General features: G+C 41.1%; 2 protein-coding genes across 2 annotated transcripts in view; both read right to left on the reverse strand.

Annotated features, from left to right (window-relative positions):
- Window positions 1-6: 6 nt before the first annotated feature.
- On the reverse strand, window positions 7-7,490 carry LOC131877601 (tyrosine 3-monooxygenase-like). Its single transcript, XM_059223315.1, has 11 exons — window positions 7,314-7,490; window positions 6,943-7,108; window positions 6,761-6,872; window positions 6,517-6,671; window positions 5,676-5,859; window positions 5,459-5,615; window positions 4,202-4,398; window positions 3,417-3,552; window positions 2,187-2,313; window positions 807-1,036; window positions 7-194 (listed from the first exon to the last, which is right to left on the reverse strand). The coding sequence occupies exons 1-11, from the start codon at window positions 7,361-7,363 to the stop codon at window positions 29-31; spliced, it is 1,680 nt and encodes a 559-aa protein (XP_059079298.1). The 5' UTR covers window positions 7,364-7,490; the 3' UTR covers window positions 7-28.
- Window positions 7,491-8,929: 1,439 nt separating this feature from the next.
- LOC131878086 (hillarin-like) overlaps window positions 8,930-26,081 on the reverse strand; it is a gene marked incomplete in the record, with an annotated part of 30,540 nt that continues 13,388 nt past the window's right edge. The window contains 5 exon segments of the mRNA XM_059223984.1: window positions 8,930-9,676; window positions 13,062-13,355; window positions 13,779-13,973; window positions 24,458-24,676; window positions 24,746-24,942. Coding sequence (XP_059079967.1) covers window positions 9,251-9,676; window positions 13,062-13,355; window positions 13,779-13,973; window positions 24,458-24,676; window positions 24,746-24,942 — 1,331 coding nt within the window.

The raw sequence follows: 26,081 nt of genomic DNA on the forward strand, positions 1-26,081 counted from the left end.
AGTGCACCAAGACAGACAGGCAGACAGGTTAGACTTTGATCCGCCCGAGGGCGTTGTTCAAGTGGTTCAGCTCTAATCTCATTTGAGAGATGAGATTCTCCATCCCATTGACCGAATCAATCACCTCGATGGTCTGGGTGTACGGATTAAACCGCATTTCCACGGGGCGAGTCATATTTTGGGCCACCCATCGTCTGAAAGAAACCATTATGAACAACGTGTTTCCTTTTAGAACCAGCCATTTTTAGGGGGACTGGGGGGGGGAGGCGATTTATGCGGCACAAGGACAAGCTATGGACATGGCACATTGACCATTGGGCCTTGGTCAGAATATCTGCCAAGCCGAGCTCTATAATAATGATGAAAATGAAAATGAAGGGTCCTTCGGTATTTGATGTCAAGGCGGCCTCAGTAGTGCCATGGTCAGTCTTTGACTAATTCTTGTCTTGCCTTCATCCACTTGTGAACCCCTGAATAGTTCTTGGAGGTTCACACATCATTGTAATTTGTGGCCCCAAATTCCGGTTGAAAGCTTTTCCAAACCCTAATTTTACGGGACTGCCCATAGACTTCGTCAAATGTCTCAAACTAAATAAATATTTTCTGTCAAATATGGAAGCAAAAAGTGACGATTATAAATTTGATGGGTGAAAGAGCGTACGATTACATGCCCTTGAATCATTGAGTACTGTTTAAGAACAAAAAGAAAGAGGTAACCGTGGTCTGATCCCCATATTAAAATCACAAGTAGATTTCATTTCATGAATTGACTTTTTTCACTATCGTGTCCAGGAGACCTTGTGTACCTGAATTTTTCCATGGCATCTTCGAAGCTTTGGGCCACGTAGTAGATCTCCTGGTAGGCCTGGTCATCGTACTCTTGCACGGCAGCCGAGGCCGGTTCAAAGTCTCTCAACTCAGGTTTGTCCGAAAGAGCGTAGAGCAACTCGCCGTAACTTGACAACAGACCTGCTCCGTAAGCCCGCACTTGACCGTTTTCACGGCATAAGCCAAACTCCACGGTGAACCAATATAACTGAAAAGCGAAAGAGAAAATGGGCTTTCCTCGGGTTCAACAATAAGGTTATTTCTCATTCCTGAGCTTTCAGAACTCATTGCAGTCGAAAGCGAGGTTGCGTGAAAACTTTGTCAAACTCCGACAAACTATTAACTTTTACTTCTCCTAAGACTTTTTTAAAGCCAACAAGTTCATCCTATATCATTATAGTAAGTTACAACTGTGTTGAGCTTGATTGTTAAGCACATGCTCCTGCTCATAACTCGTATCATGTATTTTAGTCAATTGTATATAAACCAGTCTAGTCAGAAATACGAGTACATGTCAGTCACAAACCACCATCGGGGAGTTCAATACAACAACCTTCTTACATGTCTGAATAAATCGGTCTAACATTGTCTTGTCAAGGCAAAATACCAATTGAAAATCTTTCCAACCTTCTTTAAAACTCTCTCTTACTGTCACGAACTTTTATTGCATTAGCATTTTATGTTTGCTAACCCATTCGCACCACTCTGTGGTTAAAAAAGGAATACTCATGGTATAGATATTGGAGGATTGGATAAGAATGAAGGGAAATAAAAAAGGAAAACGAGCAGTTGCTTAATGAAAAGCCAATTGTCAGCCATCTGTATGAAACAAAAGAAATGAGGGAAAATTCAAGCTCGTGGAACATCTTGCAGTGGTCATAAAACGTTTGAAACCACGTTTCTCGATATGACTTTGATATAGTAGAAATGCAATGAATCAAGATTGGGAAGCTATTTTCGTCATAATTTTGTCACCAAATATCCACAAACCATCTTTTCTTGTCACCTTAAGCATCACCATAGCTCAAACAAAATGACCTAACCTCAAAATGAGCATCCATCTGTTCCCATAAAAACACAAGTTTATTTGCCCCAAAAACATCACAAATGTCCTTGACCGAATTGGACAGAGTGTCAGATTAGTCGCAATAGCATATATCGCAATAGCATATGTCGAAATTTCACAGACCCCAAAACCTAATGGAAGTATTATGAATGAAACAATTAAACAAGCTAAGAGTGTCATTTATAAGTAAATGCACGTTAATTGATGAAATTAGGTCTGTTGTGACCAGTGTCTCGAATCTCCCCAAGAAATATAGCAGTTTCCATTTCAATATTCCAACAATCACACTTACTGTGGCCAAGTTTTCAATCTCCTTATCTGACGCCCCCAACGAGGCCAATCCGATTTCTTGTGAGAATTGGGCAAAAAGCGGATCCGCAAACATAGGACAATGGCCAAGAAGCTCATGAATCGCATCACTAAGATTGGGGGAGAAGAAGATAAGCTTGATCAATAACTTGACATATTTCACTTACCTGGGCCATCAGCACATTTTAAACTAGGTGTATGGAAAATCTTTCAAATCTAGCATCTCAACAGCTTTTATCATTCTTTTGATAGATCTTAGGAGGCAACAAATAAAAGTAATGTTTTATTACCTTTTTTAAACTTCCACACTTTTGCCATTTTCTTTCCGGTTTATTGTGTTTGTTTGCCAATTTATCAAAAGTTTCTTAATTTGATACGTCTTTTGGGGCTTAAAGGGTCTCTTTTATTTGCCCGATATCTAAACCCCCTAGCCTTGTTTCGAATGAGAGATAACCAATAGACTATAACCAAGATAAAATATCTTCGAATTTTGTAAAGCACCGTTTCCGATTATTAATACATTGATTAGCTCACTGTGCGCGTTGGTCGCGATGGTTGTCTCTTATGCGCTTCCTCTACCCTCTACAGGATGAGACAAAAGATATTGGCAAGCTGAATTTCCGATCAATGATCATAGAGAACTTTTTTTACCCTCGACCAGACGAACTAAAAAAGGAGCCAAGCTCCAGGGATCAATATACAACTGTCATAATTAAGTGCAAGTCTTCTGAAGCCCAACTTTGAGCTAGAATTTAGGTTCAAATTGCAACAACCTGAAATCTCAAAATGTATGAGTCCATCGCTTTTTGATAAAATCCCGATCGCTCAAAATTATGGTGACTCCGGTCGTATTTTGTCTCGTGGTTATTAAGTGCACATCTCTTGGAATGCAATCATAACAATTTCTCCATCCATGCTTTGCTCTTGTAACCATGACATTGGAACGAAATATGTTATTGTTGAATTTTGCTCATATTTTATTATTCATGCCCAGGTAGCGAGAACAAATAGTGTATTTGATTGGATTTGGTTCGAATCAACACGGAATGGTGTCGGTATACTCGGAACAAAAAAATGAGGCACATAACTTTCATAGGGCATCGTGTAAAAACCCGTGTTTGTGGTGCTGCCCAATTCCGCACTTTTAATTTGCTTCAGCGTTTTTGAGTTTGCTAGAAACCAAAGATGAAACTATTGTGAACTGTGTACTTACGGCTCTGGCGAATGATGCGGGCTAGATGAATGCCGCATGTACTGAGTACATTGGAAAACACGGAACGCCAAACTGGCCAAGAAATCACGAGCCGTCACCAGACCAGCGGCGGGTCGCAATGTAAATCCGGATGTTTCTGGGATCAAGACAAGAGCCATCATTGTTCTAACTATAGTCCAATCAGTTAGCTCAGTGACCAATAATAGATGATTTTGAAGGGTTAGGTGTTTCCGTAAGGCCATGGGCTGTTTGGTTTGCTTACGGCTGTTGGCACCAGTTTGGGTTTAAATGTATTTTTTAAGTGCTACCTTGGCCCGAATTACAAATTTTATAGTTCTAAACCTAAAACTTTCTTTTTCAGTCCAAGGAATAGCAATTACTTTGCCTGCCTGATCTATCTCTGCATTTCAATTGTAAAGCCGTTTAATCAATGGAACTGATTGTCTCTGACTCATAGCACTTCATTGGGCAAAACTCTAGTCCACTCATCAATAAGCTGTCGTTTTAACGAGACTAAAGTGCGCTTGAAACACAAACATTTGCCAACCAAACCATTTATTTTTCAAGTTGTTAATTGCCTTGGTTCTTAAGTGTTGATTCAAAACTGAAACACTCATGATTCAGACCATCAATAACAACAATGCGTTTCGGTCCAAACAAGTCCTACCAGCCCTAAACATGCCAAGCAACCGATGGCGCTCTTTTTGCCGGCAGCGGTAAGAAGAAAATGGAATCACCAAAACCTTCCAAATCATCACCTATTGTTATGGGGACATTGGACTCACTTTTCAAGAACATGGAAATGTCCTCCATTTGCGGAATGTTGTCTTCGGAGTAACCGCACTCCTTCTTCATCAGCTCCAAGACGCGACGGTGGGTCTTACACGCCCGGCCGGGCAAAAGCTCCTCGACTTTGGTGAACACCGCTTTCCAGGTCTTGATCTCGTCAGGAGTGTACCGAATTCGAGGGATGGGATCACCACTGAAAGGCAAGGTCAGAAGTAAGGTGGTCGGTGGTCAGTGTTGGTCCATTACCTGGGTTCAGTTACATAAGCATTAGGGTTCGGAGTTGGATTGAAAGTTTTCAAGAAATGATCAGGAGAGCTGGACAAAAACAAATACCCTCAGAATTGCAAGAGAAAGGACTTAAAATACAAATAAGATTTAAAAAAAAACAGTTCAAATATTGCTCGATCTGTTTACTTCTTTCAGCAGAACCATGGCCAAAATTACGAAAAAGCACAAATAGCTGCGAGCAAAAAGGCACAAGAACATTAAAAAAAGTGGTACCCATTCTTTTTTATGAGCAATCCGTCCCACCGAATTATTTCAGCCGGCCGTATTTTTTATTTCCTATATTGGAAGCCAAAGTCCAAAAAGTAAAGTGCCTCAGGTTCTTAACCCAACCCTTTGAATTTACTTTGAACAAAGGCAGCTTCCGTCGTCATGAATTTTGAAGGATTTTATAACTTTGGCACGATCAAACTCCCCTAAAAACTCAAAATTAGGGTTTTGCATGGAGCTAGAGTTCTTTGGGAGAAGAGTCAATCCAGTCAAGCCAATTGAGGCAAAGTTTTTGAACATTAATTTCAAATTAGTTTTTTTACTGCATTTGAACTTAAATTTGGCAAAAAGAACTTTGAAGGCTTAATTTTCGCTGAAAAAAAATAGTTTCCTTAGGACGTTAAAATTAGCTTTGAATTGTGATTTCATGCAATCAGACCAATTAAAAGGTCTGAAAGTGGTTTCAAGAAATCGTTTGATTATCCCATATATCCCGTATAAAACCGTTCAGGTTGGCTCGTATCTCAAATGTCTTGCAAATGTTCAATGATTAAAAAATGCAATTCAACAAGTGTAACCTTTCAATCTAATACGGATGGAGCTTTCATTTTTCGAAGCGTTTCTATAAAGTCATCTAAAATTAATTCCCATTTTCTAGGTATGTCAACTTTGAAGCTTGCCTACGAAATGGCAAATTTCCAATCAAATTCGAACATTCAACTCTATGTTACTCAGCCAACCCTTGAAGGAGGACTCACTGCCGATAGTTAAAAGAGATTTGAGCAATCTCCATTCTTCGTTTGCGGTACTCTTGGTCGCTCCATCCTGGATGATCCATATCCAGTTCTGGTTCAAATTTGGTCACCAAGTGGTTGCATTGGTCCAGCTCTGAGATGTGCCTCGGGAACCAAGGAACTGGAACAAGATTGATCAAGCTTCAACCACCCATGTTAACTCTGTTCCGCTTTTCCTCACATTTCAAGTTGACCGCCTTGCTCGACAATAATTGAACTGAATTCAAGGACGAGCATCGCTTCAAAGCCTTCAGAAAATGAAGGAGATTGCCTTGCTTGATGTCGATCTTCAGGAGCACATCGACACTGGCATTAGTGATCTGGGATTCCCGCGTCTCCATGTGACTGATGTCGCCTTTGTTGATCTAACGAGTACAAACAATGTCAACTTTAATGATGTGTAATAAATCAACCTATTTAGGCAGATTTATCATAAAGGCACAATGAAACAAAAAAAAAAGGCTTTGTTATATTTGACAGTACCGCTACCGAGTCATATTAAGGTTTTTCAGTTCCCGGCATTCTGGACAATAGAAGTGCAAGAACACGATCTAGTGTATGTGCTTCTGTCATCTGATAGATTGCATCCAATTTTCACGTATTGCTTATTCCAGTACAGTTCACCAGGCTTTGAAAGCCATGCTGGCCTCGTTTCATTTTACGTTGATTAAGATTTGAAGTAGAAAATGAAATTGTTCAATTTGAATCACTTTATCGACGGTCTTGATTTCCATGGTTACGAGATTCAATTGAGTTATGAATTACACTATTCGATGACCTGCTCATTTTTGCAGACCTCATTACCGTTATTGGAAGTGACTCCAGACCAAGATGAAATACTTATCATTCTTATCCAAGCTTAAAAGTTATTTAATATCTGATCGAGCAACGAATTACTGTCAGCCCATCTAACTATCACTTTGTCCAATTTGTTCAAGTTCCATTATTATTATATTAAAGGAGATGGAAGCTGACAATTCTTTGACACTTATGCAATATGTCATATTTGATGTTGGTCTGACCTCAATGATCTTCAAGATCTTGGATAACGAGTTGATGGTTTCCTTGAGACTGATCACCATGGTAACGCGTAGGCGATCATCCTCGTTCTTCTTGGCCTCGGCAATCGACTCCAAAACAAACACATCGTCATCGCCCAGCTCCTCGTCGGCTAATTCTACATACGTACAAAGCAAGCCAAACCAATCAGGGAGGTTCGCCACCAAAGTATCAACACATTCATCTGATCTCAAGTACTAGTAGTACCTTCGCTCTGTTGTCTGACCGCTTGGAGCCAGTTCTTCTTGGTCTCCAAATGGACTTTGGTCTCAAATTTGGCATCGTTCACGAGGTTCCGCTTGGTGCCTTGGTAACCGTTCTGAATGAAGATGTGCAATCATGGAGCGACAACCGTGATACTTCCTAGGAAAAGTGAAGACGGCGCTCACCTCGATGCTGTACGACTTGTTGATGGCAAAACGGTCCCGATTCTTCTTGGCCATCAGGTTGGTGTCCTCAGGGGCATTGGGGTCGAAGTTCTCACTCTCCTCTTCCTCAGCGGTTCCTGGCTCATTATAACCCTCGCCAATCACACCATCGCCATTGGAACTCATTCTGGAAACCAAGAGATTTCCTAAGAAGCTCGTTGAGTGAAGCAGTTTTACGTCGAGTTACTGCAGAAAAGAAGCCAAGGTTTCAGGTTTGATGTAAGTTTCTTTTGAATGCTTTTTGATCTCCTAGGTAAGATCTTCCAAGACGGAGCAGCAACCAATGTGTCTGCCACTGTCTTTCTTTTGTATGCTATTTGTTAATTACGTACTTGTGATTGTCGTTTGGAGCGCTGGGTTGTGGTGTGTTCCCGTTGATCATGCTCAACTCTGGCGCTTGGAACACTTTCAACACCCAATGTCCAACTTGCTTGAAAATGGTTTCTTGTGGTTGGGAGCGCTGCACTACTGAGGAACAACCGTCTAATTCTCTCGTCAGGGTGAACGAGAATGCCAGCCACTTGGGAGCGGAAAATTCTTTTATAGAGAGAAAACCGACGAAAGCCTTGAAGGCCAGACATTGTTCCCTCTCTTCTTTCTCTTGAGCTCTCATCATGAAAGAACAGAAAGAGAGGTTTACCATCGTCGCTCGCTCAACGCTAAAGCCACTAATGGCGTTGACATTCCGTTCAACGGAACTAATTCACTGCATTGATTTGTGTTGATCAGGGCTGCTCACCTCCCTCAAAGGCGGTTGGGTAGCTTTAATCTTGAAGGCTCTTTGATACGTAATCATATGATCTCATATGATGACCCAAATTCCCCCTTGATTCTTTTGATGCCACAGATGTGAATGAAGGTAGCTTTTCTGATTTTGCATTCATCAAAACTTTGGTCAAGCATGATACGGGTGATCATCGATGATTTGGACTTGACTTGTGCCTTTCCATGAATATAGGGTGAATTCTTACATCCATTCACAAGGATCAAAACGTCCACCCTAAAGAGCTCTGTGGTTGTCACTCTGGTACAATATAAGGGCACTTTGAATTTGGGGTACTTAAGAAGCAAAAAACTGCACCATGAAAAAATCCTTACAATGTACATTAAGTAAAACCAAGATGCCTCCTTTTCTTCGTATGTTATTCATGTGTTGGTCAAGTTAGATGTTGAGGAGATGAGGAACGTCAAAAAAGATGTGACAAGGACCAAGACAACAACAATCATTGGGGAATGACATGCTACAAATTTCCAATGAAGGCTCATCTCCCAAAAAACTTTCCCAAGCCAGGTGCAGTTTTGTTTGGAATGATTTAAGCTTCTCGTCCAGACTTCTACTAAAGCATTACTTGAGGAACTTTCCCGACTTAAGTCTTTTCTTGATTTCCTTGGTCTCAGCCGAGCTTATTGATCCAACCGTCTTTTCGTCAATCTTCCCCAACATCATTTGCGACGATGGACTGACGTGGAGCAATCTCATCTTTAAAACTCAAATCCCACTTGATCTCGACGATGTTCCAATTCTTTCAGACTTTTTTCATCTTCATCTCTGGGCCAACTAATCCCATTTCACAGTAGATGACAATGGAGCGAGCAAGGTCCTTTTCCTCCTTTTTGGCAATTTTGATATAATGGCTAATCCTGGGCGGAACAGTGAAAGTTACTTAGTGAGTGAGTACTACTATAAGTATTGGGAGAGCTGGTATGAGTGCACCCACCAAGGACCCATTTGGACCCGGGAGGAAATGGTCCTAGATTAACCCATCCAATATGGGATTAACTTTTTTGTAAGATGGACAACGACGGGGAGCAGAAAAGGACCACTAAATGAGACGGAAACGAAGCACTTTTGCTTCGCATTCCCCGAAAAGAACTGGACTTGTTGCTCATGGCTCGAAAAGCTAAGCAAAGTGAAAAGCAAAAGGAAGCGAAACCCAATTAGTAACGTGTGATACGAAGTACGTATATTTCGATAGGTTGATTTATTCGCGGGAAAAAATAGACTCGAAAGACAATATCACAACTGAATTAATCATCATCCAAAAACTTTTCATCCTTTTGGGAATGGCGCTAACTTGCAATAGATCTATTGTACTTGTACACTTTTAAAGCCGATAGGAATTGATTCATTTCACTGGCAGCACCCTTGGCCTGAGCAACCCGTCTTGAAAGAGGCTAGAAACTCTATTCCGGCCTTGGAAATGAAATCCTTCGAACCTTACATTTGTCTATACGTCGTCGTTAAATCCTCGCTGGATTTGGACCATTGCTATTGGCCAATCGGAGTCAGTGCTTGACGAGGGTCGGGCAAGTGAAGTTCCAAAGGTCGCTTGACCCCGGTCCCACCGCCCTGTTCAGTGTGACTCAGTGATCGCGTCATCAAGTGTGGGGAATTCGGCAATCCCGTCATGGACGTGCCTCGAGCCGTGGACCGGGAAACACCGGAGAAGATGCGCGAGTTCCCGATGCTGTTTCGTGTACTGCCGTGGTAGGACAGATCCCGGTTTGAGGTCTTGCAATGCTTGTAGTCAAGGAGGATGGTGGTCACCAACGGGATGTGGATACGGCCACGTTTCTTGGGTCGCTTTCGGGCAAATATCTGGATCTTGTAGAAGCCCGGCTTGGGTGGCGGTTCCAAGGTGAAGATGGCCTCTTTCTCGTTACTTTTGATTGTGATGTATGGAAGTAAGGAGCTCTGAAAGAAGAGAGAGAAAGCATCACATCTCGATGGTACGGGTAGGCTTGAATGATACGTATGTGGTTGTTAGATGGGCCTCAGTTTACTTTACGCCAAGGCCAGAATGGTACTCGAGGTAGACGTAATTCTCCACCAATTCGTTGGCGGTGCTACCATTTTAAACTTAACCTAACGTAATCAAAGCAAACCTTACCTTACCAAACCTAACGATATCAATAGCCCTTAAAGGTCTCTATTTCAACCTTATAACATTTTGCCACCAATTCAAAAATGAGCACCGCTTACCAATCGGTGGAGAACAACGTTTATCAGACCAGGATACATCGGCAATAACCTTAAACTTTCCACTTCCCAAAGCTCTTCAACTCTTCCCGAACTACAAAACACCAATTTTCCCTTACGCCTTCCTTCACCTTTGGCTGCGCAACTCCGCCCAATCCCCTCCAAAATAACCCGATGCCACCTTCACAAAGTTCCTCCAGTGATAGCTGAACTCCTCACCATCGGTCTGATAGGGTTAGTGTCCAACAATGTTGGGAACCTGACCTTTCCGGAGATGATGTTCGTATAGCAAGTTGTCCTTCCCAACCAAGGCCTTCCTAACCCTTATTGTCCTTGGCAGGCGTGCCTTCGGAATATTGGCGGTCACGTACCGTTGTTCACCTCCCAGCTAAATGCCAGACGAAAGACGAGATCTGACAAAGGAACCGTTCATTCCGGCCCACCCTCTTTACTGTAATAATTAAGATTTTCATCACCTAGCTCTTCAAACCTATTAATGCTTTATCTGCTCCTCTCCTCTTCACTTTTTTTAATGTACAGTGAACAAATTCTTGTATTACAATTTCTTTATGCTCAGATTCTACTCGAATTATTTATTGCTCACATCATTATGACACTTTGCTTATAATATACATTAATGTAACCACATCTGTATGATGTGTACACGCCACTATACATTTTAACGCCTTGACATGACCAAGAGTCGCAATAAAGATATTCTATTCTATTCTAACTTTACTTTTCAATCAAACATAATCAGGCATGAAGAAGAGAGTAAATGTTTGCTCGTTGTTGAACGGAAATTGTTGGGGTAACGTTAAGCTGAAGTGAAATCGAGTACAAGAGAAGCAAAAGACGAGTGAGGCAAGAGGTGAGCTTTTGTTCCGGTTCCCAATTCCGAGGAACTCGTTCCATCCACGCACTAAAAAATGAACGAACGAGCGGACGCGGCGTGCACTTTTCAATTAAACGTGTGCCCGTATGTACTCTTCGCCTACAGCAATAGACAGAATAGTACTGGTATACTCGAGAATACTCCTGTACTGTACATGGCGACTCATTCAACGCCCACTTAGTTCACCTTTTGGGCGGCCAGGACCAGGAAAAGTTAAGAAACAAACGTTCGGCGTGAAAATGTCCTTACACTCGTAATCAAGACTGAGACTGAGTGGGAGTGAGAAAAGCCAAAGGTCGTTTCTTCCCACTTTCCAAGGTTGTGCGGTTCAATGTCCAAGAGTAAGAGGCACCAGATAAACAACAGTTAACCTTGATTAGGATCAAAGCTGGTAGAAACAGAATTGTAATCATATTTGGGGAACACTTTTTGATACTAGGAAAACAACAGGAACAGCTTCGTATTCATGTCTGTATGTCTCTTTCCGAACGGTTCAAGTGATAGTACTAACAAGACAGAAGAGACTCTTCTTCCCAAGAGTCGTGGGTTCAAACATCCGTCCCGGAAGACAACCTTTCAACGACATTTCAGAAACGTCTGGTCTAAAGTTTGATCGATCTAGTCTCGTGTTTAAGCCCAGAGAAAATATCTCGATGCTAGCTAGATCCAGAGTTTGGGGTCAATGGTGACCAGAGAAGTTTAACATGCGTTTTGAGAGCGCCTTTGAGGCTCGAACAATAAAGGACTGCTCTCTTCATATTCGGTCTTTTGAGTGGTTTAATTTATTGCCCTCTAATTTTAGTATAGCACGCTAAGGACGTTGATCTGTTGGTAACTTATAAGGCGAACTGAAACAAGTTTTTGATTGAAAAAAACGATTAACCCTTTATTCAAGGGCTAGATCACGGACTTCTAAGAAATGTGGACGGCGAAGGCAAGCAAAAGTTTTGGATCTCCTAAACCGTTCACTTTATTACAAATAAGCACTTGATACGACCAACAGATTCTGGTTGTATAGATGAACTTGGTCAGATTTAAGCCCAAAAGTATGCTTCGGAAACTCGGGAGATATGTCCAAAGTTATGTTGTATATACTGCATAAAATTCAAACTTTCGGCCCGCTCTTGGTCAACAGCACGAACTTTTGACGATATAACTTTGAAACGAGCCACTTTACAAGTACCGTAAATGATACAAACATGATCTGCCTTTAATTGAGGAGATATAAATTCCTTATTTTATTGCTTTAATTCGAAAAGTGGCTCAGATTTGCTATGACCATGAGCAGTCTCGTTCATAGTCCACATATCTAGAAGTTCGCGGCTAGATACATCAACCAATTCGCATTCGTTAATTCGTGGATCAGACGTCATGTGTATGGAATGAGTTTAAGATTAAATCAGAATTATGAATCTTTCATTTTGAACTACCGCGGATCCGGATCATATTCCCAGAAGTGGTAACGAAGTCCGCATTTTTTAAAAGAAAACTATTAAATTACGTCTGTCTTTTTTTCTTTGTTTCCACTTTTTCTTTGGTTGAATTGTATTATAGAGGTTTAAAGCCATGAAATTTGCTTTGATTTTGATCAGTTCGAATCAAGATGACACAAAAACCGGAAAAAACGATTTTTTTCCTCTTCTTCAATTTCATAGTAGTAAAATCAGGTTTGAAGTACATTATGTACTTTTACAAACTAGACGTGAATACTTCTACAACAATACTATAGTTTCCTTAGATTCGCTGAACTGAAAGCAGAACAATTTGTTGTTAGCGTGCTATTTTGAAATGAAGCACATGCTGATCGTTCCTTTAACGCACAATTTGACAATGAACGAATAATGAAGCACACATTTCGCAATATAATATCTTCTACGCGTTCCAATAAACACGTGCTACCCTTTTGTTCCCACTCTTCTGCTGATTAAAAAAAAGTGTTACAATAATACGATGAATGATGCCCTCCATACGTTCAATGAATATTCCGGCCAAGGGCTAGCTCGTTATGATTCTAGATTGGGCAAACCCTCAAATTTGAAGGGGATCGAGTTCAAGAGGTTCAAATTTCCCATCACCATTCACTTTCCCAGAGCTCGGGAAAAAGATTGAAATCGACCTCATCTCCGCTAATGTGCTGAAGATGGTCAACATAGCTAAATAATACCTTTACACTGCACTTGAACATGGTCAAGTCCTTCAACTCACCTCGTCGTCTTCGGTGGTGGTCAAAGGTAAAGGCCGTCTTCGATTGAGCAAAACTGTGTACTTCATATCCCTGTCCTTGTCCTGGACCAGCTCGTTTCCATCCGAATCGTAGATGTGACCCAAGATGAGCAATGGACCACCCAACGTCTTCAGTGTGAAGTTGTGTCGCTTTTCGCCCACCATTTCGATGATGGGCTCACTTAGGTTGACCCAAGCTGCACCGGTCTCCACGAAATCCTCCGTGATCCCCCATGGGAGGTCATTGCCAGGCCAGGGCATGGGTGGCGTGGAAATCTGTCAAATGCAAAGCAAACGCAATGGGAGATCGTGCGAGCGAGGCTTTTCATATCAAATCACGGTTTTCGAGACAATTTGTTTCGTTTTGGCATTCATTCTCAAGGACTAGCTCGATCTGCCAACTCAAATTCGTTGGTAGACCAAATATCATATAAAAAATTGAAAGGTAATAAATAGACGAATTATAACCTTTGATTTTGATAGTACTGGGGATTACATTCCCTGTAGCGGTTAGAAAAGCCAGTGAAAAACCAAACCAAAAAAAAAAAATAATAATAATAGTACTGAGGATTACATTCCCTGTAGCGGTTAGAAAAGCCAGTGAAAAACCAAACCAAAAAAAAAATGGTTATACGTGATTTGATAGGTTACGAGGAATGAAATGGAATCGAGTTGGCCCAGATAATGATCTGTTTTTACCTCCACTCCATGAATGAGGAACGTGGCCACGTGGTCCAAGGTATCGTCCTCGTCTTGAATCTCATCCTCGGGTTTGCCGTAGATCTTCAAGTAGTAGGTTCCATCTTCGGGGGGAGCAATTTTGAACGACCCATTTTTGCGTTGCCTTCCTTTGAGACAGCAAAACACAAATTGATTGAAGTCATCGTCTTCTCGCTGAAATAAAAATATTCAAATCTCATTGAAGCAGCAAACTTTTCGGAGAAGAGATAGTTGATTTGGGTTGGGCTGTGCATATGTTGGAGTTAGTTGTTTGGACTATTATTCAATCAGAGTGTTGAGAGCTTAGGGAAAAGCCCATTTCCCCATGCTTTCATCTTTTCCCCCCAAGCACTTATTTTGAGAACACTCTCTCATCGAGCATTAATAGACTCATTCATGGCACATCTTAAGAGAGAAAAAAACTGTCAGAGTACAATTTTGTTCGTCTCTCACCAAACCATTCGTCATCATTCAGCGGAAATTTCGAGATAGTTCCAAACCATGAATTAATTCCTGCTAATGTTAACAAATAAGCTCACGGTGAATATTAGGTCCCTAAAACTAATTTGTTTTCCGAACGCCACTTATTACAAACTTTTAATATCAGATGTGCACCTAGATAGATCGGGTGGCAGTCGTTGGTTGGAGAATTCTAGTCCTTGTTGTTCTGAAATAATTGGTTACATCCAAGCTTTAGCTGGGTGGGGAACACATCTGTTGAACCATTTCACCTTGCTTAGCTGACTAATAACAACAACTGGTCGCAGTAAAATGGCTGAATCATGGAATATTCTAAACGAAAGGAAACAACCAGACGATAGACGATATTCGTCTCCAGTTCCTTGAATCCTTGAATGTTGGCAATATTTTCTTCATAAGCCTCACAACCACAGAGAAATGAGCGAACAAAAATCGGGCAGTTGACTACTTTGAAAGAAAAATACAATTGCTCATTGTTCGCACACAATGTCCACAAGAATGCATTATTGACTGACGTAGCCCTGGCTGATATTACTTAGGCCTTCTTCTATCTTACTACACAAACAAAAATGTTGATTCACTTTGCTCGGACAAAACCAGAGCAGGAGCACGTTTGGTGGTTCGATTCGTCAATCTGTATTGCAGGAAAGATGTTGATTATACAATTGAAGCCTCAAAATTTTGGGCAAGAATAAAAGGCAAACCCCCCTTGAGTAAGTAGCTTTGACTGACGTTGTTATGCAGGGACAGCCTGTAGTCGCAATGCCACTGCTTTAATATATGTCATATTTAGGGCCAGCCAAAATTTGCATCCTGCATATTGTGCAAATTTTGCAAAAAATGCCTATCCGAGATTTTTCTGCAAATTTTGCAAGTTTAAGAGAAATTTTTTACTTTTTTCGGCAATCTATTGTGCATTTTGAGCCATTTTAGCAAAAGGTATCACAATTTTTGAAACATTTTCAAGAGTCCTGGTCAGTTTTAGAAAAAAAACGTGAAATTTTATTGACTGATTTTTTTTTCAAATCTCTTTAACACAAAGCATCTTTGTTTAAAGAGCAAAGGTTGAACAAATCTTTAAGTAGCATTCAAGATCAACCCTACATTCAAGGACTAGCTGGGTCTCCCAGCCCTAATATGTTGGTCAACCAAATTTCATATAAAGATTAAAAGCTACAAAAGCGACGAAATATAACCTTTCATTTTAATAGTACCGGGGATTAAATTCCCTGTAGCGGTTAGAAAAGCCCGTGAAAGAGTACAAACCAATATGAAAATTGAGAGTTCTTAAAAACAAGACCGTTCAATTATCGATTTTTCATTGAATTGCTTGGATCTCAACATGAACATGCAAAATCAGTCAATAAGGATCAGTCATCGAGGAGATTTTTAACCAAAAAAAAAATGGTATGGAGCTTTTTTTCTCCCCGCAACATTGGTAATTTTTCTTCTTTTCCTCAGGAAGTCTAGATTTGGGGTGAAAAGCAAACAAAAATCTGACATTGTCTCCTTTTCGTCGTCCTATGAAGGCGGAAATCGTAAGACCATGGACTAGGTATGGTTGGTATAGCAAGGAATTTAACTCGAGATTAATAGTGACACTCTTTCAGGTTTCTGGGTCAAAAGGATATGTTTCTAGGGCTTCCTTCATGCTGATACATGGTCTCCGTGATGTTCTTCTTTAAAAGCGTTACATACTTCAAACAAATTTGTGGCTGGGCAATGAGCCATATTTTGAGAATCATAGAGCAACTCTCCTCTCCCCATGCGATAAGCTACATTTTGGACGAAATAAACCATCCCGATCAGCTTCCTGATCATCAAAACAGACCAACTCTTGGTCCCAGATTACAGTTTTAAGGAGTAATACGAAACATTTTGACCACGTTTTAAACGAGCAGCCTCTGCTCTGAGATCTGACGAAGCACAACGTTGACATCGAACTTGTTTGCAATCACTTACAGTCCTACGAACAGTAACGGGAAATGTAATCCGCAATGTATCGAGTTCAATGTTTCCAATATTTGCATATTTCTTTTGATATAGTATTGCATTCCTCAACGAGTTCGGGTCTGGCTTGCCCTTGAATATAGGGTTGATCAGGAAATTTTGATCAGAATCTTGTCCAAATCTGACCTTAAAAGATGCTGCCAGATCAACAAGACCTACCTATTCCCTACGAATTTTTAAGGGCAGCAAGTTGAACAATGAAGGAGCCCAAGAAAGAAGAAAAGTGGACTTCATTGTTTGGACTAACCTGAATTGAAGGTTCTCTCAAAGGCCTCTACGGTTGCTATTATTGACCCTAAAACTTGAATTGGGACAAAGTTCACGAATGCTCTAGAAAACGCTCAGTATCGGGTACCTTTCGTGCCCTCTCTGAATACTGCACAGTTCAACCATCTTTAGTCTTTCCAAATGCCAAAGTATTCTTGCTTCGTTACTAGTGGCCATAGATTTCTAGACACTGGATGTCGGACGACCGACCACTCGGCTGGTAAAACAGTACAATGGATGGTCTCCTGGGAATTGATTACAAACCGGTTTATTGTACTGTTTAGCCAACCGAGTGGTCGGTCGTCCGGCATCCAGCGTCTAGAAATCTATGTAGTGGCATATCTTGGACCCATATAAAAACCATAATAGAGATTTAGTCGCGATTTTAGACAACGAGCCACGAGTCTCTAAGAATGCATGACTTTGATGATAGATGAGCTGCGTAGTCACAAGCCTTATCTAGGTATCTGAACTTTGATCTATTACAAGTTATTTTTGATTTTGTTATCAGTTTTTCCCTCAAAAAAAGTCATCTGTAGGAAGGAAGACTAAGCAACGATATTTCAGTAGAACTAACGATGCTCTCACAAAACAACAACACTTGTCTCAAAAAAGAAACCTTCGAAAAATAACCGAGAGCACATCATTGCTGAATTCTTAGCTCGACTGGATTGAGCGTCACTCTTCCAACGAGATATTTTCAACTGACCTTGTTCAAAAATGACATATTATAGAAGCAAGATTTTCCCTCATCCTGTTTTGGGGGCATGGACAATTTCATAGGGAAGCAAGCGCTTATATTCCCAAATTTGATTACTCATCCTTCATGGGACTTGTAGGTGTAATTTGAGTCTTGAATGGCATCATTGTCATTCCAAGTGGAACCACCAATTCACTTGGAAAATGATACCATAATTCACCAATGGGAGAGGGTATTTGCAATTCCTTCATAATAAGTTTCAGTTAGAATAAAACCTTCAAATGTGTGGTGAAAATATCTTGTAGATTTTGAATTGCATCTTACAACAACTAATTAATGTTCAAGTATGGAACAACCTGAAGCTTCAACTTTGAACGGAAACATCATTTCCAAAATCTGCCGATAGATCATGTCATATAGACTTGTTTAACGACGGCCCAATTGAATCTGAATTAGCTTATCCTTACTAGTGGTGCCTTGAGGAAACCTAAAATGTCACAGCCCTATCCTATCAGTTATGGCTTGGAAAACTAAATTAAAACAATTGTTTCCATCTTTCACTTGTAACGGTGACGTCATGAATGTGATACGTAGATTCGAGCATAGATTTCTAGACGCTGGATGTCGGAGGACCGACCACTGGGTTGGCTAAACAGTACAATAAACCGGTTTGTAATCAATTCCCAGGAGACCATCCATTGTACTGTTTTACCATCCAAGTGGTCGGTCGTCCGACATCTAGTGTCTAGAAATCTATGATTCGAGATATCGAGGAACCAATTCATAACTGTGTTTTTGACCTTTACCTCTATTCCGCCTTTAAAACGCGTTAATTACGTTTGCCTCAAAAGTAATATTGCTCCTTTTTTGCATTTATGTTTGTTTTTATTGAATTTAGCTCTTGACCAGGAATGGGATGAACCACCCACTTGTCCGTGTGCACACAATATAAGATCTTGAATAGGGAAAATTGAACATTTTTAGATGTAGGTAGTATGGTAAACATTCGAAGAACTCCTCTCCATAAAGGTGTTCTTAACGTATTGAATAAAGTTAAGTGAAAGCATAATTAGGAGACTTCTGAGCGACGGACTGAGCATGATGTACTTGTGCACGCCTCGTCAATGTCCATGTATGTAGTACGTCCAAAGGGTATGTACTATGATCCGCGAATCCACGAATAAGAAATGCATTAGAACCAGAGAAAGTCCTCTTATTAGTAGCCTTTCAAAAGCAATAGAAAACTGAAGGACTGTTCAAGGGTCAAATGCCTGCTCACTTCTTGTACAATTGCGGTTCTCTGCCGGGGTTTGGCACTTGTTGCAAGTTCGGATCAAATTCTTTCCTTTTCAATAATGTGCAATGCCCTTAAAAAAGCTCCACATATGTGATGTGGCTAACATTCGTAACTGATCCAGCCTGTCGAATCATCATCCGCATTTTCGTATTTTTTTTTTCTTTTTCAAGTGGAAATCCATAATAGAAGGCGTTATGCCATATGATTACATGTATGCAAGTGATGTGTTAGGGAGCATTCCAGCAAGCGCCCCTCTTTAGCAAGAGAACACCTTTTCCTGGAGCGGACGCAGCATGCAAGAATAGAGCTACTTATTCTCCCTCATGTCGATCGGCGCACTGACGATTCCCGGCCGCACTTTGTCCATCCATCCATCCGTCCGTCGATCCGTCCACTTTTTTTCTTTTGGCCACGCAAAATCGTGCCTCGGAAGTCGTTCAAACGCAATCACTGGCGTGGTGTAAAGCCCCCCCCCCCACAGGTGTACGAGCTATTTTTGAATACTAGTTCCTCTGAGTCCTGAGAGTCCCTGAGCTGAGATTAGATCTCATGGTGTGTTGAACTTGAAAGCTTGAAAGCAAAGCTCTTTTGGTCTTGGGGGGGAGGGGGGCGGTCTCAATAGGATGGAAAAAGAAAAGAGGAGGTCAAGAAGTCTTTATCGATGAAAAATACACTTCTTTATTTCTGGCTCGAGTATTTGCCTTCAATACAACTCCACAGAGATAACGGCCAGCGAGCTAGTAAGGGCGGTGATATTCATGAAATAGGCAGGATGCAGAGGAGAGCACTTGTCATTGTTGTTGTTGTTAGTGTTGACGAACGTCGTAGCTGAGGCTATTACTAGATATTTCGTATAGAGCGATCGACGGATGGTGGGGTTCGCTTGCATGGCTTAGGTGTGCGCTATTAGCACTACTTAAGGGGCAAATCACCTATGGCCCAAGGCTCATTTCATGCTCTCGACTTGACGGATCCACATGTTCGTGTTATTAGTTCTCATCGAAACGTGTTCTCGCATCAAACGACGCCGGGACTCCCCGACTTTCCCCCCTACCGATTGGCATTGAGTCGCGTGCTAACGATGATCCCAAGGCGATGGCTTTGGATCTAACTTTGAAGGGACCCAATGCCCTGTTCCAACGGCTGAGCGACGATACTCCCTTTGATTTGTCAGTGAGAGCCCCTGGTGCCGCCACCCCCCTCAATCTTAGTCGACACACCCACCAAGGGTCCCGACCACTGTCGCCTAATCCTGGATCTCAAGTCAAGCAACCATCCAAACTTCACATTCCCAAGCCGATCAAGGCCCAACCTCTGTGGGACCCAATGGCTCCTTACCCTCAGGACTTGCTGAGGCTAAGGGCCCCGCAGCCCAAGCGATCGCTGACCCCTCTCGTGAGCACGCAACAATTGTCGGATCTGCGTCTGGGCTTGCCAGGTTCTTCAGGTTCTTATGGTTCTTCAGGTTCTTCTTGTTCCCCCATCCGCGGGAACACTAGCTCATCGCCGCCAAAGTACCCGAAACGCCACGATCTACTCCATCGACGAGGGCAGATCCATGGACATCTCGTGCCACGCCCCCCTCACCTGCTCTATCCTCAACCTCACTTTCAGCCGGAGCATCATCCTCGACATCTCCAACGTCAGCGTCTGCATCATCAGTCGCATTTTCAGCGTCATCCCTATTTGGGCGTGTTCAAAGAGATCTCCCCTCGGGCTCGTGTTCACCCCTCTCCCAAGCCGGAAGTGTTTTTTGAGTGTGAGTTCGGAGCCGATGGCCAACTAAAGGTCGAAAGACGTGAAGGCCTCAGGTCACCCTCACACCCCTCGAATATTATCAAAAAAAGTTTGCCACCGCCGCCGTCGTTATTAAAGTGAGTGATTGTGTCTGAATTCATCCTGGCTTATTTATTATTTGTTGAGCTGATGCTCAAAGAGATGAAATGAAGCAAATGCTGTCTTTCCCAAACATCAAGTTTGCATAGTTGATAATACATTTTCAGAAAAAAGACCTCATCTGCCTTTAGGATCAATTTGGGAATAGATGCGGCATACAAATGCCAACTTCAGTAAAATAGATTCAAAGCCCAAGGTTCTAACACGATTTTTTCCTAGTTGTTTTTCCTTCTCTCTTGTCTAACTTTGTGTAGGATTTTCCATATATCGAATTGTGAACGCTCGATGTCTTTGTACTATACCTCTACCTTCCATCTCATTCTTCCACTTTCAATGTCTCTGAGCTGACCAATAAAAGCTCACTTGTGTTCTGACTTGTAAATTGGAAACGTCTCCGTCAATTCGTGTTCCCACTTCTTTCCGGATACAACACTTTGATATCAACCGAGTGGAGAAAAAAACCTTACAGAATCTTGAGCCAATCCCGAATTGATTCGACTCTCACGAGTCATCTCAAAGATTCTTTATAAGCCTAGTTCAGGGCTCTTTTAGTGTGTTCCAAGAACTCAATGCAAGAGAGGACCAGTCACCCCAATCAGACACACCACTTCATAGGCTTGGCTAAATTAATGTTTAACGTATACAAACCCAAGCGTTCACTTAGTCAGTTGTACATAGTACCCATAATGATATGACAATCAGCCAACATAAGTTACAAAACGTGAAAATAAGTTATGAAAAAGAGGAAAAAGCTCTGCAATTTGTTTGGTTTTTCGAGTATTTTGTTATTGAATTGCTTAGTCAAATCTTTTAACGAAACTATTGCTCCTTGGGTTGAGAAATATCATCTTTTCTCTAAGTCAACGAACATTTAAATTTCAAACCAGATTCATGTTAAAAACTGCTTACTCGAAGTATAAATTTTGAAGCATCCTGAAATCATAGTCAAGGATAAAGTTAGATGCAGGGTTTGTGAAATGTCATTATTGTTTGAGAATCTAAGACAACTTACTCTGAATTGTGCCTTCGGTTACTAATTAATAACAACTAACTCAGGCTTTTGAGGAAGAGATGGTCAAAATGAAGGAACTCGCTAGAAATTGAAGAACCGCAAAAATAGATTATTCAGAAATAAAATCATCGTCCATGTTTTTAGGATCGTGCAGTGTGCAAAAAAATACCATTCGATATAAAGTTCTTTCAAAATTCTCCAAAATATGGAGAAAAATCATTCAATTTCCTCAAAAAATTAGGTTATTTTACGATTAAAGCTCGAGGAAAAGGTGTTTTGTCCCAAAATGGCGAAGATAGTTTAAAAGATACTTTAACCATCCCCCCCTTCCAATATCTTTCCGACCCTAATCATATCATGACTAACTTGAACAATTCATGGTTTGTTTCACTGCCTTTTAACACTGACATCTTAATCTACTGCCCGGAGTCTTTGCTGAAAAAGTCGCCTCTTCTGAGAGTGAAATATTTCATGTATTTTTCTCCGTTCAAATGAAATCTGGTGTCTTGTATCAAAGTGTAACACAGGGCACTAACCGAAGCAAGCTCTAATTTCAATCACGAAATCAGAGACAATTTTCAGAGCACCTGGTGCCCTGGCATTTGACTGATTTATTTTCGTCTTGGGTCCAGTTTTGGAACGACAATGGGACTCCTTCGTCAAGGTTAGAAAAGCGTGGCTGACTTGGGCTGTCATGTTGAGGTCAAATTGTGTCACTCTAAAAGCGCACCTCTTCTGCTTTCATCTACCTCTGGGTATTTGAGAAAGGGATTGAAAAAGGCTCTTGAGGTGAGGGTTTTTAGAGGCAAATAACATCTGTTTTCTGTTTACCATTGGCAAGCAATGAGCATAAAAGGGAAAATATTCCCGAATGCACGGCCCCGTAATTAAACCCCCATTTTTGGCTTTGAGGCGGATGGAGACACTTTAAATGTTGCGAAGTTTTGTCGACCCGTTGCAATACAATATCGTTGCACGTTTTTACCTCATACCTTCTGAGGGCGTAGTTTGGATTGACTGAGTTCAAGTGGGTGTGTGCGTCAAATCATTTCGCTCCAAAGCTGGCAATGTGTCTAATGTACTTCACCGAGTTCATCTATGCATATATATATTTATACACGCACACGCACGCACACGCACAACGTTATCAGTCTATTCTCAAATCATACTGCAATCTCTAATGTGTATTCGGCCAAATTCAGTTCTAGTGTCAAAGTCGGAACTAACTGCATCAAAACGGGCTAGCCCACAAATGTAACAAATTGTTACTCCACAAGTGGTGGTCTTGATAGATTCTGATACAAACCAAAAGAGCACATAAGTAGTTGGAATAATACTCACGCTTAATTTCTACCAAAATTTACGTCAGCGAAAATATAATTACAAATGGAGGTTTTTTTTTTAATCAGGGAACCAAATGGAAATATTTTGATTTAACAAACGTTTTTTCACTAGTTCATATAAGGACGCATTACACATTCGAATTACTTTGATATATCCAAGGCTAGTCTTATTTGTGTGTTATTTTTGCTTTGGGTCGTTTTGCATATTAATGCAAAATTGAAAAAAACCTTCGTGGGATGGTTTTTGTGTTTGATTAAACTATTGATTTGAAGATGAGATCATAAGGTAAATTCGACGAACTCCAACCCTTCTAGGGTGACCAGGAAAGTACGGTTTCAATCTTTTTAAAATTTTGAGCAAAATGCCCAATGAACCAAAGCAAAAGTGGAAACAAAAGAGGTAGGATTAAAAAACTTTACCAATGTGTTTTCAAAGTAGTATACGTATCGTATCGAAGTAGACATGACCGTGTCTATTGCAACAAATATTTTCCTCTTGGTTCCCTGATTTTAAAAGGAGCACCGATAAATGGATATACTCGTATTTTTGTTGAATTCAATTCTTATTTTGACCGAGCGTGTATTAGCATTGCCATCTCACAGGCAAAGCAAAAACCTGGCCCAACGTATTCTATGAGAAATCTTTACACTTTATAGATTCCTTATAGGCGAATTATAACGTTTTATTTTAATAGTACTGGGGCTTACATTCCCTGTAGCGGTTAGAAAAGCCCATGAAAAACCAAACCAAAAAAGAAACTAAAGGGACCTGTGAACAGAGTACAAATTGATCTATTTTCAATTTTAAGTGGATGAGATTCGAAACGTTCACATTTGAAGTGCAAGAAATATGATAAGAAATGTGGGGCATCTTGACGTTTTATGCTGGTTTTGGAGGAACTCACTCAAACTTGGCAGGGCATTACATCGGGACTAGAGACCCTGAATGCACTAGAGGGTCCCTAATCAAGACATACTTTGGGTTGAATATAGATGCGTTTATTGTTCATATTTCTTCAGTTCTTCCGAATCATATTTGGCAATAAAAAAAACATCTTCCCCATAATTTATGCTATCACACTGCTAGTGTACGTGTTTTGGAAGACAGGAAGTTTTTATCCTATTTTTGAGCGCCCATTAACAAAGTGCTCAGGTGCAACTGAATAATTTCCAGACACGTTCCTGACCAAAATGTCATATATTTACCTCAGAATACAATGTTAAAAGGCTATTGCATCATTTGCAAATCAAGCCACCCAAAGTTTATTGTTCAATTAGTTTGCCTCAAATGTTCGTAGGGAACGAATGTATGCTTTGAGTTGCTGATCTATAGCATTTTTTTTTATTTATGTTTCAATTTTTAAGTCAGGCTTGAACAAGTTTTGTTCAAAATTCCAGTTCAACCCGAATTTCAGGTGCTAGCCAAATCTGTCCACTCCAATCCGTTGGTGGATCAGATGTTTTAGGAATTTTACAGTTAAGTAAGAAAAGAGAAGTGTTTGATCTCGAACTGCTTGGGATGCGATTCCCCTTAGCGGAAAGAAAGTCCGGCAAATCCTGAGTCCATCTCCAACCACATCTTTAAAAAACTCTATCAACCAATTTTCATCATCATATTTGCAACCGTGCATTTGTCCATCGCATTATCATTACCTGAGACGCGTTGTAGAATTTGTACTTGTATCGTACCACCTCCCAGGCCCAAATATTGATCTCCAACGAGTCGTTGGTTTGCAAGGCCTTCGAGTCGGTGGATTGTCCCAATCGGAGTGAGTACTCGAAGAACATGGGCGTCAATTTGGGCATCACCGAGAACGTGTTCAAAGAGATCGGATATTCGAGGAGTTGCCAACGAGTATAATGCTTCTCAGCCTAAAACAGTTGACGGCTGTTTGGTGCAGGAAACACGGAAACGCATCCTTTTCGAACGAGGAGACTCACCTCGTCAAATGGGAAATGCGAGAATATGAACTCATCCGGGTCGGTGAGGAAATAATGCTCACTGATCTCGGGAACAAACACGTCCTCCGTGTCCAAGGATCCCGCTGCCCAGGTGCAATCCAAAAGACGCCAGGTGCCTTGAACAAAGACGGCATTCCATGCGTGTTCCTCCTCCGTTCCAGGTGTGAAGACATCCCCTGGGCAAATAAAGAATATTTCCTATGAGTCATATCAGATGATTCTGCCAAACAGCTACCCTGCTCGAGATCAATATAACAATCACAAGTGGCCGAAAAGCCATCGAATTGACCGGAATATTGCCGATAAGATTGATTCAGATCTGGACTGGGAGCCATATTTCACCACCACGGCTTTGTGTCATCCGAATTGTTATGTATTGCGTTTTGAAGAGTTCGTCGTCATCGAGCTATTCGTCAATTGGGGGTGATCTTACACGTTTAAACCGGATCGAGGTTTGCTTTAACACGGGACGTTCGAACTCAATGGGCGCTCGTTAAGTAGGAGTTCCTTCAAGTACAACGGGTCATTTTCATTGATCGTGTCAAAGCAAAAGCTCAGACCAGTCCCCCCTCTTCCTTAAAAGTAGTCAAAAGCGAGTTATAAATTATGCATCGAACTCCATATACTTCCAAGGTAGAATATCTAAACCCGATTTGTGACTTCGTAAAGCTTCGTAAATACTACTCAGTACTGCACAGTGTACTATATATGTAGAAGCTATCGATTAGAAGAGGTGATTATCTGCAGCCCAAGAGTGAGGCTGAAACAACGGGAAGTTTCAAAAGAAAGGAAAAATCTAACATGCTAGTTTAGAAAAAGTAGTTGCCTAAGCCAAGGGAGCCATTAGTAATAATAGTTCATGAGCTCTATTTCTGATGCCTTGTACTCTTGTTTTCTAGGCTTGTCGTTTTGCAGAAGCTGATTATGCCGTATAATTTGGACAGTATGGTGGGTTGAATGCTCATGATTTCAAGAATTCGGGAAAAAGAAGGGACTGCACCCCATTCAATACCTAAGTTTACCAGAAAAATAATAATAGCCATCGACTGTCCCTTTGAGGACAAAAGACCGTACGTCTTTCTTCATTTTAAGAAACTTGCTAGAATAGTCTCAGGGAAAAATATCTGACGCCATATGATATTGACCCTACGAAAAAGAAAATGCTTACTATGTAACAAATGGATGGAAAAACTTCATCATGGTTCTTAATGTAAAGCTAGTTAGTTCACAAATTCCCACATGAGGGCCACATGTTCGGGCCAATGAACAATATTTGGTGCATTGCCAGCCAGCCCAACTCTCGCACCACCACAAT

Source organism: Tigriopus californicus, chromosome 3 (assembly GCF_007210705.1).
Source record: "Tigriopus californicus strain San Diego chromosome 3, Tcal_SD_v2.1, whole genome shotgun sequence".
Lineage (NCBI taxonomy): Eukaryota > Metazoa > Arthropoda > Copepoda > Harpacticoida > Harpacticidae > Tigriopus > Tigriopus californicus.

Coding starts and splice junctions, on each gene's coding strand:
- LOC131877601 (XM_059223315.1), bottom strand. CDS start 7,363: ATGATCAACGGGAACACACCACAACCCAGCGCTCCAAACGACAATCAC. Junction 7,109..7,313: donor GCTCCAAACGACAATCACAA/GTACGTAATTAA, acceptor CTTGGTTTCCAG/AATGAGTTCCAATGGCGATG. Junction 5,616..5,675: donor CAAGGCGGTCAACTTGAAAT/GTGAGGAAAAGC, acceptor ATCTTGTTCCAG/TTCCTTGGTTCCCGAGGCAC.